At 42.4% G+C, this 21,183-nt stretch overlaps 1 protein-coding gene across 2 annotated transcripts in view; it reads right to left on the bottom strand.

Annotated features, from left to right (window-relative positions):
- Nucleotides 1-21,183, bottom strand: part of adam12b (ADAM metallopeptidase domain 12b) — a 158,842-nt gene that overhangs the window by 122,799 nt on the left and 14,860 nt on the right. For both annotated transcript variants that reach the window (XM_021580539.3, XM_021580540.3), the window contains exons 2-3: nucleotides 15,291-15,412; nucleotides 12,423-12,496 (exon numbers count right to left, since the gene is read on the bottom strand). In XM_021580539.3, the coding sequence (XP_021436214.3) occupies nucleotides 12,423-12,496; nucleotides 15,291-15,412 (196 nt within the window). The remainder of the gene's footprint in view (nucleotides 1-12,422; nucleotides 12,497-15,290; nucleotides 15,413-21,183) is intronic.

The raw sequence follows: 21,183 nt of genomic DNA, 5'->3' as shown, positions 1-21,183 counted from the left end.
CCCAAACTATTACTAAAAGTGATTGGAAAGGTAGATACAAATTATTTGTGACATTGTGGTTACAATAAAGAATGTAAGCATTAAATAAGATGCTGTGTTTTTATTTACAGTAGTGATGGACAGCTGGTGGCATTTTGAAAATAGGTTTTCAAACACTTGTAGCCTGATTAGTAGGACAATAGACTATTTTTAGCCAGGCTATTGTCGGTGTGAACATCCCCCTACCTGCAATGTATTTGATGCTTGTCACGCCCTGACCTTAGAGATCCTTTTAATTCTCTATTTGGTTAGGTCAGGGTGTGACTAGGGTGGGCAATCTATGTTTACTATTTCTTTGTTGGCCTGGTATGGTTCCCAATCAGAGGCAGCTGTCTATCGATGTCTCTGATTGTGGGTCATATTTAGGCATATTTACCAACTGTTGTTTGTGGGATCTTGTTTTTGTGTAGCTGCCTGTGAGCAGCCCAGAACATAACGTTTAGTTTTCTCCTGTATTGTTTTTGGTGAGTTGCATATTTATTAAACATGTGGAACTCTAAGTACGCTGCGCCTTGGTCCATTCATTCAGACGATCGTGACAATGCTTACGTACTCTGAAGTGTTACATTTCTATTTCAAAACAGCAGTACAGTATTTCTTCATCAACATCTTTATGCTTTCGATAATAAAATCATGAGAAAAAAGACATTCAAAATGCAGATGGTTATTTAAACTAAATGTCCCTTTTTCAGGACCGTGTCTTTCAAAGATAATTCATAAAAATCCAAATAGCTTCACAGATCTTCATTGTAAAGGGTTTAACCACTGTTTCCCATGCTTGCTCAATGAACCATAAACAATTAATGGTCATTAAGTCACTAACTGCTTACCTACGGTAGGCAATTAAGGTCCCAGTTTTAAAAACTTAGGACACTAAAGAGGCCTTTCTACTGACTCTGAAAAACACTTAAAGAAAGATTCCCAGGGTCCCTGCTCATCTGCATGAACGTGCCTTAGGCATGCTGCAAGGAGGCATGAGTACTGCAGATGTGGCCAGGGCAATAAATTGCAATGTCCGTGCTGTGAGACGCCTAAGACAGCACTACAGGGAGACAGGACGGACAGCTGATCGTCCTCGCAGTGGCAGACCACGTGTAACAACACCTGCACAGGATCGGTACATCCGAACATCACACCTGCGGGACAGGTACAGGATGGCAACAACAACAGCCAGAGTTACACCCTGAATGCACAATCCCTCCATCAGTGCTCAGACTGTCCACAATAGGCTGAGAGAGGCTGGACTGAGGGCTTGTAGGCCTGTTGTAAGGCAGGTTCTCACTAGACATCACCGGAAACAACATCGCGTATTGGCACACACCCTTCATCGCTGAACCAGACAGGACTGTCAAAAAGTGCTCTTAACTAACAGTTTTTGTCTCACCAGGGGTGATGGTCGGATTTGCGTTTATCTGTGAAGGAATGAGCGTTACACCAAGGGTTCGTCATGGTCTGGGGCGGTGTGTCACAGCATCATCGGACTGAGCTTGTCATTGCAGGCAATCTCAACGCTGTGCATTACAGGGAAGACTTCCTCCTCCCTCATGTGATACCCTTCCTGCAGGTTCATCCCCCCCTCCAACATGACAATGCCACCAGCCATACTGCTCGTTCTGTGCGTGATTTCCTGCAAGACAGGAATGTCAGTGTTCTGCCATCGCCAGTGAAGAGCCCGGATCTCAATCCCATTGAGCATGTCTAGGACTTGTTGGATCGGAGGGTGAGGGCTAGGGCCATTCCCCTCAGAAATGTCCGGGAACTTGCAGGTGCCTTGGTGGAAGAGTGGGGTAACATCTTACAGCAAGAACTGGCAAATCTGGTGCAATCCATGAGGAGGAGATGCACAGCAGTACTTAATGCAGATCGTGGCCACACCAGATACTGACTGTTACTTTTGATTTGGACTCCTCCCCCTTTGACCCAGAGGGTTTTTCGCTCCCATTAATCCCCCCACCCCACCCTCTCTCTCTCTCTCTTTCTGTGTCTCCCGTCCCAGTTGACCTGAGCCTCTGGTCATGTAGTAGATCCCGTGCTGCTGGTCCAACTGCAGCTGTGGACCCCTTGTATGGTTTCCCCTGGGCGTGCTAACTTGTCCCAGACCCCTGCTGATCGAGCTCAGCCAGGTAGTCACTGTGCTTCTGCCTCTGCATTGCTTGCTCTTTGGGGTTTTAGGCTGGGTATGTAACGCACTTTGTGATGTAAAAAAATGGGTTTATAAAACTTTTTTTTGATTGAATATAACTAGTTCACAAAACATGCACACGTTGTTTGTAGGTCTATGTACCACTTGTACCTTTCCTAATTAATGTGAGTTCCAGTTCTCTGTTGTTGCAGCTTGGTAGGGGCCCCAGAAGCTTTTTTTCTGTGCACAATGGACCTGTATCAGTTGCCCACATCTTGCCAGCCTCTCATGACTGTAATTACCCACCACCATGTGTTTATTCAAGTGTCATCATGAAACCATAACAATAGTCATGCATTTGTAACAAGAACAGTGATTTCCAAATGTGAATGTTTAGCTGATCTGGACTACATTTGAATTTGAATGATTTGATGACTAACATCCATCATTATCCATGACTACCATCCACATGCAATCCACCACCACCTTTCTAATGAACACTCCTCCTCAATCAGCATCTTGTACATCAACAAAGTTTTTTATGTATTTATGATTCATATTTACTTTAGTCAATAACAGCTTCTACACATCATGGCAACATGCTTGACTGAAAACCTTTAAGCATGTCTATAGACTTTATGGAGGTTATGGGGCTATGCTGGTACCCATTATTTTTTTTTATTTTTTTTATTTCACCTTTATTTAACCAGGTAGGCTAGTTGAGAACAAGTTCTCATTTGCAACTGCGACCTGGCCAAGATAAGGCATAGCAGTGTGAACAGACAACACAGAGTTACACATGGAGTAAACAATTAGCAAGTCAATAACACAGTAGAAAAAGGGGAGTCTATATATACATTGTGTGCAAAAGGCATGAGAAGGTAGGCAAATAATTACAATTATGCAGATTAACACTGGAGTGATAAATGATCAGATGGTTATGTACAGGTAGAGATATTGGTGTGCAAAAGAGCAGAAAAATAAAAATAAATAAATAAAAACAGTATGGGGATGAGGTAGGTGAAAATGGGTGGGCTATTTATCAATAGACTATGTACAGCTGCAGCGATCGGTTAGCTGCTCAGATAGCAGATGTTTGAAGTTGGTGAGGGAGATAAAAGTCTCCAACTTCAGCGATTTTTGCAATTCGTTCCAGTCACAGGCAGCAGAGAACTGGAACGAAAGGCGGCCAAATGAGGTGTTGGCTTTAGGGATGATCAGTGAGATACACCTGCTGGAGCGCGTGCTACGGATGGGTGTTGCCATCGTAACCAGTGAACTGAGATAAGGCGGAGCTTTACCTAGCATGGACTTGTAGATGACCTGGAGCCTGGGTCTGGCGACGAATATGTAGCGAGGGCCAGCCGACTAGAGCATACAAGTCGCAGTGGTGGGTGGTATAAGGTGCTTTAGTGACAAAACGGATGGCACTGTGATAAACTGCATCCAGTTTGCTGAGTAGAGTGTTGGAAGCAATTTTGTAGATGACGTCACCGAAGTCGACGTCACCGAAGTCGTATATCATGCCAATATGTGAAAGTTATCAAATAGGATTATTGTGCTGTTCAGAATTACATGTTCATTATGTTGATGTTCTCCAGTAAAATAAAGATAAAATAAAATAAAACAGGACTCTCCAAATGAGCACCATGTATGAAGGAGGTGAAGGAAAAAAGACAGCTTCTCTGTCATGTCCTGACCATAGAAAACCTGCATTTTCTATGGTAGTGTAGGTCAGGGCGTGACTGGGGATTTTTGTTCTAGTTTATATTTTCTATGTGGGGTTCTAGGTTTGATTTTCTATGTTGGTGATTTGTATGATTCCCAATTAGAGGCAGCTGGTTATCGCTGTCTCTAATTGGGGATCATACTTAGGTAGCATTATTTTCTGCTTGTGGGTTATGGGATATTGTTTGTTTAGTTGCCTGTTAGTACAGCATTTGTCATCACAGTTCGTTTGTTCTTTATTGTTTTGTATTCTGCTTAAGTTTCACTTTATTCATTAAAAGTATGTGGAATTCTACGTACGCTGGGCCTTGGTCTGACCATCATTATTACAAAAAACATGACATTCTCTCTACCACACCTTCACCAAGTCATCCAATGTATGTTTCATTAACAATTGTTGCATCTTCTAAAATAAATGCAGATTTTGAAAAATGTATTTTTCTGCTTGATGTGAGTAATTTAGCTGGTCTATTTAAAAAAAATTAAATATACAGAACCAGTCAAATGTTTGGACACCTACTCATTCAAGGGTTTTTCTTTATTTTTTAAAAACTTTTTTCTACATTGTAGAATAATAGCGAAGACATCAAAACTATGAAAAACACACTTGGAATCATGGGGTAACCAAACAAGTTTTAAACAAATCAAAATATATTTAATATTTTAGATTCTTCAAAGTAGCCACCCTTTGCCTTGGCATTCTCTCAACTAGCTTCACCTGGAATGCTTTTCCAACGGTCTTGAATGAGTTCCCACATATGGTGAGCACTTGTTGGCTGCTTTTCCTTCATTCTGCAGTCCCAAACCATCTCAATTGGGTTGAGGTCGGGTGATTGTGGAGGCCACATCATCTGATGCTGCACTCCATCACTCTCCTTCTTGGTCAAATAGCACTCACACAGCCTTGAGGTGTGTTTTGGGTCATTGTCCTGTATAAAAAACAATTATAGTCCCACTAAGCGCAAATAAGTTGGGATGGCTATCGTTGCAGAATGTTGTGGTAGCCATGCTTGGTTTATTTTCTGTTGCCTTTTTAAATGTTTGCTAAAATTATGTATTTTTTGTATTGCTGTTTTATACTGACACAGTCTTTAGTTTTGATCTACACTATTATCTCTAAATGAGTAATCAGTCCATGGATGTATAAACGGAAGGCATCCGTCAAATAATATGGAGAACGACAGGGAATAAGCAGGTACATGTAGAGCATATCAATGACAAAAGAAATGGTACAGAGACGTAACATTAGCAAGGATAACATTAGATATTTGCATGTTATGTACTGGACAGGGGGCTAGAGCAAATATACACCTTAGTGAACATTTATTTTGTAAACTAATGTTAACTTCAACAAACATGACAAGTAAATAGACCTATTTCTCTGTAAAACAAAGTTAAATACTAAAACAATGTTAGACACAGTCTATGATATTAGCCAGAAAGCTCTGATGCTAGCTAGCTAACCAGTCAAGTCTATGAAAGAGGCTAGCTAGCTAGCATCAGCTTGTTAGTGGTTATACTGTTTTCAAAATGTTCACACAAGCACATTGTTGTAGCTTTTAAATTCTGTAAATGTAATTTAGTCATTTTAACTAATTTGATACATAATTAACGAGATATCCTTCCTATTGGCAATGCCTGACAATGCACCGGAAAAGTCTCCCCCGATAATAAGGGGGCTTGGAACACACATTGAAGCTATTGCCAGGGTTAGAGGTTCCAAGACTATTCTATTAGTTATATTTCTATGTGTGCTGCTTTGTGGTCACTCAGTCAGCTGTTCTTCAATAAAATAAACACATTTAAACGGTTTTGACGGATATGTTATAGTCATGACGGTCTTCATTCATAATCGTCGGTTACAAGGTTATACAGTAAGTGTGCCAGCCCTAACTCCACTAAGACTGAATAAATAAAAACAGCTCCACTGGCAGGCACACGCACGCACACACACACAGAAACACAGACAGAGACAGACACACACACGCACACACCAAAAAGCTAAGTAGAGAAATGGGAATAAATGAGAGCCAGGATCCAAGAAGGAGGCCAGATGCGTCAGCCTCATTTCTCAGTCTGCTGCTCAGGTACAGAGCTGACAGAGAGCCAACATGAATGTCAGACAGGACATGCAGGTCCAGCTACAAATGGATCCCTTTTTTGGGTCAAATATTTCCAAGAAGAAACAAAGGAAAAAGTTGAAGTGGGTCTGGGCTGTTACTTTAGAGCAGGGGTCTCCAACCTTTCTTGATAACTCTCTTATCATCAGGTGAATGATAACATTAGAAAGAAGATAATCTCCTATTTTCTACTGTAGGTATGTAATTCAACATTTGTGTATTCTTTTGTTTCTATTATTTGTTTATTTCATTTGTAGAAATATTTTTGCGGACCCCCTGCAGAACTTTCAGTTGAATACCCCTGCTTTAAAGAGACTCAATAACTGTAAGTACAAAGTAAGTAGCCTTGCATGAGCCTTGGCTTGTGCGAGCCAGAACATCTCATAGGAGTAGGAGCCTATCCCGTTTCTGTAGCGTGAGGCAGCTTGACGTTCAAGTACACCCTGGACAGGACGCTAGTCGATCCCGGGCCTTGCCCCCAGTCTATCTCCTTAATGCTAGTGCCAAGCAGAGATGCATCGGGTCCGATTTTTACAATCTTTGGTATGACTCGGCCAGGGATCAAACTCCTTCCAAGCACAGGGCAGAAACTAACCACAAGGCCACTGATTTTGTCTTACAATACGGTTAATGCTAAGCAGGTTGTTAGTGCTTGTAGCTGAGAGGATATAGGAATCAATCTATTTATGATTAGCAATACACAGACGTCTGCATGCGCAAATACAAACACACCCTGAAAAGCTCTATACTTGCTCTAGGCCAGACTGTTGAGCCAGGGCCAGAGGGCTGCTAGCTAACATATGTGACTCGTTAGGCGTATGTTGCATGTCACTACTTCAGAGGAGAGCCATTTGAACGTACAATTTTTGGGGCAGAAATGCCTTCTGGAACATGTGAACTTTCATGTGGCTTAATAACAAACTTGTATGCCATCTGTAAATACGAATAAAATGGTTAAATATGAGCCTAGTTGGTTTAGCCAGATAAAAAGTCAAGAGCCTTCCCGCTAGCCATGATGGGCTGAGATAATGGGTGGGCTGGACATGCCGAGAGATAACTTTGGATTGGTCTGCCATGTAGCACGCGTTTGTCTATTACATGAGCTGGTCAGTATGTGTAGGTAATCCTTTCTAACACATTTTTTAAAAGATATTACTTAGTAGAACTACGAAGTTGTTGCTCTCCACTTTCTGGAGGACCGAGTTTTGAAATCAGTGAAAGACCCGGTGGAATTAGAGTATGATAGCTAAGGAGATGGAGAAAATTCTGCCGTTTGATTGCAAATATGCAAATGAGTCGAAAAGAGAACACACAGAAGGCTGTTGTATAAAACACTTGTCTCCGGATCTTCAAACTAAGGCAACCGTGGCATCCGTGACAGAGAGGGGGAAGAGTTCATCCATGATAGTCTAGCTAGCTACATTTTCATTTATTACACATTTCTAATTTTGTCAGAAAGTCATTTTCATTTCAAGTTAAAGCGTATTGGTAGCTAACTAGCTAATGTTAGCTGGCTGACTCACTAGCTAACGTTAATTATGTGATCTGTGTAGTAATATTATTCGTATCTCAGAACCATTTGCATTGCTAGTTATAGCCATTTGCATTGCTAGTTGAACCTGGTTGGTTAGCTACCTTAGGGGCTCCCGAGTGGTGCAGTGGTCTATGGCACTGCATCTCAGTGCTAGAGGTGTCACTAAAGACCCTGGTTTGATTCCAGGCTGTATCACAACCAGTCGTGATTGGGAGTCCCATATGGCGGAGCACAATTGGCCAAGCATCGTCTGGATTTGGCCGGGGTAGACCATCATTGGAAATAATAATTTGTTCTTAAATGACTTAATGTAATGTTATGAGTTGTGATTAAGGTTTCATTGTTTAGCTAGCTAGCTACATTTCCAAACAAAAGACTTCACGATGCAAGTAACAATTTCAATAGAATGTTCATCATGTCACTGCGACAACTGGCGATAGACATAGCTGGTAAATGTGAATAATAAATTACAAATTTACGAAAGCTCAACACACGTTGAATATGCCCGGTGTCAGCAAACGTTGGCAAAAAAAGCATAATTAAATTGTTGCCAGCAGAACAGTTGCAGTCACCAATACTCCGGATAACACAAAAACAGCCTAACCAGCTCTGCTAGGGAGAGGAAAATGGTCAGAGTGAGCTGTTCCTTCATTTGTGTCTGGAAGTAGCTAGCAAGCTAGCCAATGTTAGCCAGTTAGCTTGGGTGCTTGATTGCTGTTGTTAGGGCAGAACGGTCGGGTCAACCCTACTCCTCGGCCAGAGCCAGTGTGCATTCTGAATGCTCCGAGTTTATGAACGGAAAATATGACAATGCCCGGAGCGCACTCTGAGCACACTCTGGCACTCCAGATTGAATTTATGAACACAACAGTAGTATAAACCAGCCTTTAGTCTTGACATCTTTGGTTGTTTAGTACATGGCCTCACATGTGAATCCTTAAAGAGCTAGGTGAGGCTAAAGCTTAAGAGCGTGAGAATGATGCTGAATGGGTGTCGACAAAGCAGAGCTCTCCGGTAAGTGTACCAAAACATTAATGGGCCATTTTTCAAAAATGAGGTTACAAGTTTATTGCTTTCCCATTGTTCCTCAACTGTAGTGTTTGATATACAATTTTCTAGCTCTGTGTCTCTACACAATTTCAAATTTTATATTTTAATAAAAACATCATACATTTTAAATCAAGGCAGGAAAAAGCAATAGTAGGCTAGGTTCGAAAATAACTTTCCAGATTAGGACTATAAGAAAGATCATCTGTAGAAATGTGTTTTAAAGTCCCAGTTGATGGAGCGGCTTCAGATGGTCAGTGAGACCATTCCACAGGCAGCAGAAGGCTCGATCCCCCATAGTACGGTATACATGTCTTGGGGACTTGAAGCAGTAGTGAGTTGCTGGAGGTGGCTCATTGATAAAAATGAGGTCGCTGATGTAGGTGGGACTCAATCCATGTAAAGCTTTAAACACTAGAAGGAGGATTTTAAAGTCAATCCTATAGTTGACCTGTAGCCAATGGAGTTCAGCAAGGATGGGTGTGATGTGGGCAGACTTCTTGGTCCTGGTCAGGACTCTGGCAGAACTATTCTGGAGAAGTTGTAGCCTCTGATGTTATTTGGCTGGAAGGCCCCCGAACAGAGCGTTGTCGTAGTTGATCCAAGGAAAGATGAACGCGTGGACAAGTTTCTTTGCATCTGTCTGGCAGAGAGATGGTTTGAGCCTTAAGTTTTGCAGATATGTTTTATATGGGCATCAAAGGACAGAGAAGGATCAAACTTGACTCCCAGGTTGGAGATGACAGAACAGATGGATGACTTGACTGTCAATTGTAGGGCAGATTTACAGCACTGGTGACCTGCTTGAGTGTCCCAATAAGCATAGCCTCAGTCTTGCTGCTGTTCAGCTGGAAGAAGTTATCTTTCATCCATGCCCTGATGTCATCTAGGCAGCTGCCAGATTTTGCTAGGGCTGAGATGGTGTCCGGTTTGGTGTTAATATATACAGTACCTGTGGGACACCACATGTGACTGTAGACTCTTACGATCTGGACTGTCCAATAGTGATGTAGTGATGCATTGCTTCCTATTGGAAAGGTAGGAGGAGAACCAGTTCAGAGCAGTTTCAGTGACTGCAGTGTGCTCTCTGAGATGCCGCTGGAGGATGTTGTGGTCAACGGTATCAAAACCAGCAATAAGATTGAAGAGGAGAAGGAGGAGGCTAGGTGATCTAGAATCTGCAGCCATTAGTAAATTGTTCGTAACTTTCACCAGAGCTGTTTCAGTGTTGTGCATGGGCCGGAAGCCAGACTGGAAAACTGCATACAGCTGATTGGAAGACACAAGGGATTGAAGCTGATTTGCAACCACTTTCACCAGTACTTTTGATAGAAAGGGGAGGTTGTAGATGGGCCTGTCCCCATAGGAGAATCCTCTTAAGTTCCAAGTAGAACCCTCTGTGGAAAGGGTCCAAAAGGTTTCTACCTGGAACAAAAGGGTTCTTCAAAGGGTTCTCCTATGGGGACAACCAAAATCCCCTTTTAGGTTCTGTATAGCAGTGTAGTTGGATAGAATGTCCTGCACAAGGTTGGGTTTCTTCAGTAAGGGGGTGACTGCAATTGTTTTGAAGAGTGATGATACCTCCCCGGTCAGCAGGGACTTGTTGATGAGGGTGGTGACAAACTGAAGCAGGCTATATGAGCAGGTTTTGAGTAGGGATAGGTACAAGGGAGCAAATGGTGCCCTTCATTTTAAAGATGATTGACTGCACAACAGTGGATGTGACCTCTGTGAAGTTGCTGAGGGGAGGGGGAGTCTGAGTTGGGGGCTCAGGAGGTAGGGTGCAGGTAATCTTAGAGGCCATGATGTTTGTGCTGTTAGGTCATTTACTTAAATTTACAAACGCACTCTTACTGAAAGCCAATAAAACCTACAAACATATTATATAGAATGCATACAGAATTTCTATAAACATCAGAGTACTTACTGCTTAGATCTCTGTCTACAGCGCCATTCATTTTTGGGTGAAAATAATTTCTTAGAATAACAGAACCTCCATACTGATCACTGAATGCTATTTAGTGCCTCTTAAATTCAATCTAATAAAACCATACAGACAGAAAATATTATGCTATTACACAACAAACTAAGAGAGCAAATTCTATTACTCTGTGTTGTCTCTAACTCTACCATCTGATCCCACAGAGAAGGCACGAGCCTACACAGTACGACCCTGCACAGTGCACACAGTGCACACACATGGGTCACACCCCACCTGTGTCTGGGCACAGATATGGAACAGATATCAGTGGATACATCTGAAGGAATGCAGGGAGGGGGACAGGCGGAACATACGGAAGGGAATGGAAGCTACCAGCCGTATTATCTCTCAAAGCTGATGCACGGGTCATTGGGGTTAGTGGTGTGGGTGGGTTAGCAGGGTGGGATTTTTTTATTATTAGGAATAGGGTGTTGGAAATTTTGTCAGGGACATAGGCGAATTTGGGCAGTAGAAGTGAGAGGAAAACCAGATCATTGATGTTTGTTGTGGGGGGTGCAGTAAAAAACATGATTTCCTGTGTTTTATATATATATACACGTGTATATACTGAATAAAAATATAAAGGCATGCTGACAGGAATGCCCAACAGAGCTGTTGCCAGATAATTGAATGCTAATTTCTCTACCAACGTCATTTTAGGGAATTTGGCCGTATGTCCAACCGGCTTCACAATCGCAGACCACGTGTAACCACGCCAATCCAGGACCTCCACATCCCGCTTCTTCATCTGCGGGATTGTGAGGAAAACTCTTTCTGATTGGCTGGGCCTATGCCTTCCCAGGCCCACCCATGGCTGTGCCACTATCCACTCATGTGAAATCCATAGATTAGGGTTTATTGGATTTATTTCAATGGACTGATTTCCATTTATGAACTGAATCTTTGAAATTGTTGCATGTTGCATTTATATTTTTTGTTCAGTATATTTCCAGACGATGAGGTTGGAATAATGACAATTATGATAATGCCCTTTTAGTGTAAGAGCTGTTTGAAAAGACCGCCTGAAATCTCAGCCTGTTTTGGTGGGATGGAGTTTTGGCCTGCATGATGACATCACCAGGTGGTAAATCAGTTAATAGAGGAATAAAAAAGAGTTTGAAAACTCTCTGCCAATAACAGCGATTTTCCATTTTCCCCTCCCCAGTCATTTCACACCCAGAAATTCCTAGCAAAAATCTTGCTTGAGAAATTGTTCCTAGCTGAGAAACATTTTAATTGAAGACAATTACCCAGAAATGACTTGATATTGAGATAAAAACGATACCTGGCCCAAGTGCTTGGAAGTGCTTAGCTTGTACTGTATATGTAAACTGTGTATACTGTATATTCAGTACATCTCACACATACACACAACTCCACATGATTCCCAGTTCTCATGCCTGGTATATTCCACAACCTGGAAGAAAAGAAGGTGATGAGAGAAAGGGAAAAGGGAGATATAAAAAATCCCTTCGAGTCGTTCTTTATCAGCTATCCTCTTTCAACTCTTCAGAGACACTAAACCATAAAAGAGCCGAGACATTTGTTCTGTGAAATCTTTTTTTCCCCTTCATGAAACTGTATCAGCCCTCATACTGTAGAAGCTTTAGTCATCGCTCGTACTACAGCCATGGGCACAGCATATGCTAGCTGAAGTGCAACACATCTGATCATTGTTTACTCCATATGTAAATGTGCTTGAATCTTTCCAAATTCAAACAACCTTTCATGGTATAAACCAACATCCACTGGTCATCTCGCCAAATCGTTCATATCCCTTTAAAGGACTAGATGCCTGTAATGATGTAGGTCGGATGTGGATGTGCAGCCGAAGATAGGATGATGACTTACTTGTTTTTTTGAAGTGCCAGGACCAGTTTTTCACCTTCCGCCTCCACCACCAGCCTCAGTGAGGCAGGATAACTCTAGAACACAAACACAGGACGGGAAAGGTGAGGGGACGGGACACCCAGCAGGGCTTACATACTGGACAGGAAGTAGGAGGGCATGCTGGTAATGGGCTAGGAAGAGTGATTCCAGTTCCCAGATCCCTGGCATTGATGGTTGTCATGTTCTGCTGACTACGTGACCTGACCAGGATTTTTTTTTTTTTGATGAGCACATATCAACGCCTCCCTATTACTAATGGTCCATCCCAGGATGACCCGGTCATAGACTCTTCTGTTAGTACCGTTCATCATTTCCCTTAGGTAAAAAACTTGGCCTCAAATTTTTAAGAGATCAACACTAATGAAAAAAAAAAACGATCTAATGTTGAACAGTAAATAAAACATTACCCCTTAGGTCTATAGCAATAATCCATGTCAGGTTTATGTTAGTCAGAAATCAACAGCAAAAGCAAAAATCTGTTTTTGCAGAGCAAGCAGTGTTTTTCCTTGAGTGCAAGAACAACATTTTTGAGGATTGTCTGCATATTTCAGTGCTGACTGACACTAATTTCCCCAGAACTCCCGCCTTTTCAGCACTCATGATTTATGACCAAACTGGCCCATGGGAAAAGGCTGGGGATCTCAAGTCTGTTGCACAGTTTATGAGAGGCTACCAGATACGGTGTAACACACACGCACACACATTATTATTATTATTATTTTATTTTATTTCAACTTTATTTAACTGTAGGGATGGAAAACCTCCTGCTACGAAAAATCTGTATGGATTTATGTCCATGCTTCAAGTTGTCATTATAACTATTTTACTACACATGTAGAAGCAGGTACACAGGCAAGCAGGTAGGCATTTTGAGTGCATCTTGACTTAGTCGGTGGAAACACTGTCTTAAACCCCCCGGATTTCACAGAGATAGACACAGATATGCAGGGACCATGGAGACAGGCAGAGATAAAGATAGACAGACAGAGACAGAGTGAACATTTGTCCCAGTCAGATGATACTAAGACAGATGAGACTTGGCTCAGGCCTGCTGGGCTCTGTTCAGGTTAGGGCTGTTTCTCTGCCAGAAACCCAGTGGTTTTGACAGTAGGTCCATGGTGGGTCCATTTGTGGTCATCACCCCACTGTCCTGACTCAGGATGACTGTGATATTGGCTTGCTACTTCTAGTGGCACCGAAAACAGCTCAATAAAAATAACAGGTGAGGGGAAAATGAGTTGGGTATCATCTCTGATAAAATAATAATAAAACTGAGGAATATGTTGGAATGGTCAACATGGCTATAACAGCTGGCTCTCGAACAATACAAATGGACATTGTTGTCAAACTCAATTGATTATGTAGTGTCATGACATTGGAATATCTCTCTAAAAAAATCAAATGAACTTTCACCTAAATTCTGTCCTAACTAAATAACTAGAATCTCTTCCTTGTTCCAGACAAAGCTATAACACATTCTGATGCATTACTTTGTCAGCACTCATGACTCCTTCTCATTTCAGAGATGCTGTTGTTTTACTAATACCCTCCCCATGTCATCTAAGTAAAGCTCAAGCTCAGCATTGAGGAAGTTGAGAGAGTGTGGAGTTGAAAGACTAACATAGTATTTCCTCCAGCTAGGAAAAACCTATCCACTCAGGTATAATCTGAGATATAACTCTTGGAAAGAAATGTCTGTTTTAAATATTCTGGGAGTACTCCTCAACAAATTCAACAAGTTAAGAACAAAATCTTATTTACAATGACGACCTAGGAACAGTGGGTTAATGGCCTTGTTCAGTGGCAGAACAACAGATTTTGACCTTGCCAGCTCGGGGATTCGATCCAACATTTCGGTTACTGGCCCAACACTCTAACCACTAGGCTACCTGACGCTCCATGCCTGAAATCCATTCAATTTCAGGCATGGGGCGGCAGGTAGCCTAGTGGTTAGAGTGTTGGGCCAGTAACCAAAACGTTGGTGGCTCGAATCCCCGAGCTGGCAAGGTCAAAATCTGTTGTTCTGCCCCTGAACAAGGCAGTTAACCCACTGTTCCTAGGTCGTCATTGTAAATAAGATTTTGTTCTTAACTGACTTGCCTAGTTAAATAAAGGTAAAAAAATATATATAGAAAAAATGACACATGGTTCATAGAAAGAACCTCTATTATGTCTTATAAATCCTTGCTGTGCTTACAGTTCTGGTATGTCAAGGATGACAAGTGTTAGGGTGCATTTGCTAGCCATCCACAACTAAGCTCATCGGTCCAATACATTTTAGCACAATGGTTAGACGGTTTCAAATCCGGTTGCTACCTGACTTTGTTACAACACCAGACAGTCTAGTTTTCTCCTATCCCCCAAACCATTTCAAAATGTTGCTTTCGTGGACTGCTTATTTGTAGAGTATAGGAAGCTGGCAAGTCGGGGGAATAATTTCATAGTGTGTGGAGCCTCCGGGTTTAGCTCATACGAAACAAACAACAGAGAGGCCATTTAACACCGTGGGGAGTGAGCTTTCAGTAACAACCACAAAGGGGAATCAGCTGAGGATAAACAGAGATGGGGATTTATTATGGGCTCATGACTGGAACAACAGAAGAGACCAGAGGCAGTCCGGCAGGCAGGCTGACATCTATGGTTGGCTGAGTTATGAGCAGCGTATTAACATTAATCTGTCGTTCTGCCCCTGAACAAGGCAGTTAACCCACTGTTCCTAGCCCGCCATTGAAAATAAGAATATCTTCTTAACTGACTTGCCTAATTAAATAAAAATTAAATTAAAAAAAATAACCAGGGCCGCTAAAAGGCCGCTTTATGAATATTTACCCTGGACGTGAGCTGGCTGAGTGGTTTGCGCTCCGGCCCTTCCAGCAGGAAAGGTACAGTGGTGTTATAGCGTTGGGGCTCAGGGACGGCACTGTGCAGCACACTCTGGTTCAAGCTGTTGCCTGTTAAAAGACCAATAGCAGTGATTAGTGATATAATCAATGGAAGTTATTTGAACTGAGTGGGTATGAGTAGTGGGATACTGATGTCCATTTGGTCTCTGTTAAGTAGACACTTGACCTGAGGTGACCTGACTGAGAGAATGTATATTAATGTATAATGAGAATTACATAACCCCTTACTTCACTGGTCGTGGCGGCAGTCAACCATGAGATTATGGAGAATGACATAACATTGTTATCAGACATTAAATGTTAAACAGTCTTTTGAACATGTGATTGTTTCATGATTTAGCTTCAGGCCACCTCAAGTAAAATGTGTTTACATGACCTTGAATTCATTAAACACTAAATGTCACATTTACGTAAAGGTTGTAAGTCACTTGAGTGAACCAAACTGATCTACAGCGGTTAAAAAAACAAACATTCACATTAGATATAACACTATTACATGCATCATTTTTAAAAAACACTGCAACGTCTGCTTCCAACTCACACCCTCAAACACGTAGATCACCTGAAAGCAGCTCACTTTCCAGCCCACTTTCTAGCTCACGCTCTCAAACACCGAGATCCCCTGAACGCAGCTCACTCTCCAGATCCCAATCACATGAATTCTAATCACCTGTTCACACACCTGTATGTCATTATCACACACTATTTAGTTCAGTTCTTTACACCCTATCACTGTGAGGTATTGTTTGTTTTGTGGCAATTCTTTCGGAGCTGTGTTTTTCCTGCGATTTACTCCTCAAGTTTATGATAGTATTTACCTGCCTCACTAACGATGCCTTTGCCTGCCTGTACCTTAGCCTCGGATTTCCTGTTATCTACCTATTGCCTGATCTTCTGGACTATGTTACTAGCCTTTTCCCTGCGTGTACTGTTGCCATTTTTAACCCCCTGTGTATGACCTTCTGTCTGTCCCTGGACTCAGCTACCTACCTCCTCCTGTGGTCCTTCACAAGAAACACCTGCTGCGTCCTCTGCTTAAAACCAGCTCTCTGTCTCCCCTCGTGTTCATTACAGAATACCTCACCAAACAAAAAACGACAGATGGATTCAGCGGAGCTGCAGCTACGTCTGGCCCAAAAGGAGTAACGAATCATTGAACTCCGCGACCTCCTTCGCCAGTCCATTCCTGCTTCACCAATATCAGGTACCACTGCCTCCTCTTGTACACCTCCCCCATATCCATGCCTAATAAATGCAACGGCTCCCCAGGAAAATGTCAAGGATTTCTCATGCAGTGTAACATATACATTGACCATCACCCCGCTGACTTCACCTCTGACAAAGACAGGATGGTCATCTCCCTACTCACAGGCAAAGCTATGGATTGGATCACAGCTCTGTGGGTGTCACGCCCTGATCTGTTTCACCTGTTCCTGTGATTGTCTCCACCCCCTCCAGGTGTTGCTTATTTTCCCCAGTGTATTTATCCCTGTGTTTCCGGTCTTTCTGCGCCAGTTCGTCTTGTATGTTTAGTCAAGTCAACCATCGAGTTTCTCCCATCCTCCTCTTTCTAGTCCTCCCTGTTTTGACCCTTGCCTGTTTCTGGACTCTGTATCCACATGCCTTGACCACGAGCCTGTCTGCCACTCTGTACCTCCTGGACTCTGATCTGGTTTTGACCTTTTTGCCTGTCCATGACCATTCTTAAGTATACCCCTTTGGATTATTAAACATTGTAAGACTCCAACCATCTGCCTCCTGTGTCTGCATCTGGGTCTCGCCTTGTGCCTTGATAGTACGAACTGGCCATGACAGACCCAGCAGACTTGGACCAGCTCCAGCACGCTGTCTACTTGCAAGGAGCCACCATTAGGAGACATGGGGAGTTGGTACAGGGCCTTTAGGAAGGGCTCAGGTTCTTGACGGAACGCCACAACCATGGTTTAAAGGCATATTATGGAGCAAATCAGGGAGTTAGCTCAGAGCCTACCTGCCTCCTCTGAAAAACTCCAATCACCCAGTAATTTCCCCCCCATCTATGGTGAGTTTGTACAGCCTATCCCGGCTCCCCAAGAACCCGCTTACCACCTCCGGCACGATATTCGGGGAATCCTGGTACCTGCCGGGGTTTTCTGACTCAGTGCTCGCTTATTTTTGTTTCCTTCAGACAGATCGACGATAGAGTATATTATTCACTAATGTCGGGAAGGGCACTCTCCTGGGCTAAGGCTGTTAGGGAGCTATAATCTGCCATTTGTGGTCATCTGGAGGAATTCATGGCATAAGTGAGAAAGGTATTTGAGTTTCTGGGAGAAAGGCGGACAGCAAACTGCTTGACTTACGTCAAAACTTCTGTAGTGTGGCAGACTACGCGATTGATTTTTGCACGTTGGCCACCGAGAGTGCCTGGAATCCGGAGTCTCTTTTCAATACTTTTTTTGCACGGATTATCTGAGGAGGTAAAGGACGAGCTAGCTGCTCGGGAATTTACGATGGATCTCGACTCCCTTATCACCCTTACCATTAAAATTAATGGATGCCTAAGGGTACGCAAGAGTGAGAGGAGGTCTGGTCTCGGGCACACTCGTGCACCCACTATGTGCGCTATGCGCACCCGCTATGGCGCGTTCACCTCCAAGGGAATCCGGAAGGAAGCTCTTCCGAGAGGATTTGAAGCCACCCGAGCCCTCTCAGGAATCTACGACGGTTGAGTTGGACACTCCTGAGCCTATGCAGTTGGGAAGAGCTAGGTTATCAGTTGGGGAACACTCACAAAGGATGAATAATAACTGTTGTCTATACTGTGCAGGGGCAGGACATTTTATAGCTAAAGTTGAAGTCGGAAGTTAACATACACTTAGGTTGGAGTCATTAAAACTTGTTTTTCAACCACTCCACACATTTCTTGTTAACAAACTATAGTTTTGGCAAGTCGGTTAGGACATCTACTTTGTGCATGACACAAGTCATTTTTCAAACAATTGTTTACAGACAGATTATTTCACTTATAATTCACTGGATCACAATTCCAGTGGCCAGAAGTTTACATACACTAAGTTCACTGAGCCTTTAAACAGCTTGGAAAATTCCAGAAAATGATGTCATGGCTTTAGATAGGCTAATTGACATAATTTGAGTCAATTGGAGGTGTACCTGTGGATGTATTTCAAGGCCTACCTTCAAACTCAGTGCCTCTTTGCTTGACATCATGGGGAAATCAAAAGAAATCAGGCAAGACCTCAGAAAAAAAATGTAGACCTCCACAAGTCTGGTTCATCCTTGGGAGCAATTTCCAAACAGCTGAAGGTACAACGTTGATCTGTACAAACAATACCACGCAAGTATAAACACCATGGGATCAACCAGCCGTCATACCGCTCAGAAAGGAGACGTGTTCTGTCTCCTAGAGATGAACATACTTTGGTGCGAAAAGTGCAAATCAATCCCAGAACAACAGTAAATGATCCTGTGAAGATGCTGGAGGAAACAGGTACAAAAGTATATATATCAACAGTAAAATGAGTCGATATAACCTGAAATGTCGCTCAGCAAGGAAGAACCACTGCTCCAAAACTGCCATAAAAAAGCCAGACTACAGTTTGCAACTGCACACACTTTTTGGAGAAATGTCCTCTGGTCTGATGAATCAAAAATAGAACTGTTTGGCTATGATGACCATCGCTATGTTCGGAGGAAATAGGGGAGGCTTGCAAGCCAAAGAACAGCATCCCAACTGTGAAGCACTGGGGTGGCAGCATCATGTTGTAGGTGTGCTTTGCTGCAGGAGGGACTGGTGCACTTCACAAAATGTACATTAACATGAAATTCGATAGGCCATCTACCTATTGCCTGATCTTCCGGACTATGTTACTAGCCTTTTCCCTGCCTGTACTGTTGCCCTTTTGGACCCCCTGTGTATGACATTCTGCCTGCCCCTGGACTCAGCTACCTGCCTCCTCCTGTGGTGCTTCACAAGAACAACCTGCTGCGCACTGCGCTTGAAACCAGCCCTGTCTCCCCTCGTGTTCATTATAAACACACCATATGGGTTTCACACAAAGGTAGCCCTCAGACAGCAAAGTGCTATAGACATATTGGCTTTGGAAACCAACAGTATTGCTTTTCCAAACACATTGCAAGCTCTCACTTATTCGACTGTAAAACAGTGGTGTCCCCAAAGGGTCTCTGTTCTGCAGTAAGACCACAGACACAACATCAATAATGGATGCTTTAACACAGCTCATCAGGAACACAGCTTTAACAATATATCTCGACACCACTGCTGCACAAACCAACCTACTGCTGTGCTGCGCATTAAATCAATTTCTCTGTTATACGGTCAATCGATATGAAGCTCTTTTCCCCCCAATTTGTTGTTCTAGTGTAAATCTATTTTCACATTAAAAGCAACTTATTTACCCTCCTTGTAAGGTGAATTCACTGGAGGTTATATGTAGTCAGTTAGACAAGCTAGACACATACAGGAAGCTGTCCATTTGAGTATTTATATACAAGCAGACAGTGTTTATGTATGCATGTATGTATGTATGTATGTATGTATGTATGTATGTATGTACTTGTCAAATGTTGACACACCTACTCATTCAAGTTTTTATTTATTTCTACATTGTAGAATAATAAGTGAAGACATCAAAACTATGAAATAACATATGGAATCATGTAGTAACCAAAAAATTGTTAAACAAATCAAATATATTTATATTAGAAATTCTTCAAAATAACCACCCTTTGCTGTGATGACAGCTTTGCACAATTCATGAGGTAGTCACCTGGAATACATTTCAATTAACAGGTGTGCCTTGTTAAAAGTTAATTTGTGGATTTTCTTTCCTTAATGCGTTTGAGCCAATCAGTTGTGTTGTGACAAGGGACTAGAGGTTGACCGATTAATCGGAATGGCTGATTAATTAGGGCCGATTTCAAGTTTTCATAACAATCGGTAATCTTAATTTTTTCTTCATTTTTGGACACCGATTGTGGCCGATTACATTGCACTCCACGAGGAGACTGCGTGGCAGGCTGACTACCTGTTGCTAGCTAGCATTAAACTTATCTTATAAAAAACAATCAATCTTAACATAATCACTAGTTAACTACACATGGTTGATGATGTTACTAGTTTATCTAGCTTGTCCTGCGTTGCATATAATCGATGCGGTGCCTGTTAATTTCTCATCGAATCACAGCCTACTTCTCCAAACGGGTGATGATTTAATAACAAGCGCATTCACGAAAAAAAGCACTGTCGTTGCACCAATGTGTACCTAACCATAAGCATCAATGCATATTAAAAAAATCAATACACAAGTATATATTTTTAAAACCTACAAATTTAGTTAATATTGCCTGCTAACATGAATTTCTTTTAACTAGGGAAATTGTGTCACTTCTCCTGTTTTCCGAGTCAGGGTATATGCAGCAGTTTGGGCCACCTGGCTCGTTGCGAACTATGTGAAGACCATTTCTTCCTAACAAAGGCCGTAATTCATTTGCCAGAATTGTACATAATCATGACATAACATTGAAGGTTGTGCAACTTAACAGCAATATTTATATTTAGGGATGCCACCTGTTCGATAAAATACAATTGGTGACGTCACTCGCTCTGAGACCTCGAAGTAGTTGTTCCCCTTGCTCTGCAAGGGACGCGGCTTTTCTGGAGCGATGGGTAACGATGCTTCGAGGAGTGGCTGTTGTCAATGTATCCCTGGTTCGAGCCCAGGTAGGGGCGAGGAGAGGGACGGAAGCTATACTGTTACACTGGCAATACTATAGTGCCTATAAGAACATCCAATAGT

Source organism: Oncorhynchus mykiss, chromosome 23, assembly GCF_057628025.1.
Source record: "Oncorhynchus mykiss isolate SJ-2025 chromosome 23, ASM5762802v1, whole genome shotgun sequence".
Taxonomy (NCBI): domain Eukaryota; kingdom Metazoa; phylum Chordata; class Actinopteri; order Salmoniformes; family Salmonidae; genus Oncorhynchus; species Oncorhynchus mykiss.
Note: the sequence above shows the minus strand (reverse complement) of the source record. Positions and strands in the feature narration are given on the sequence as shown.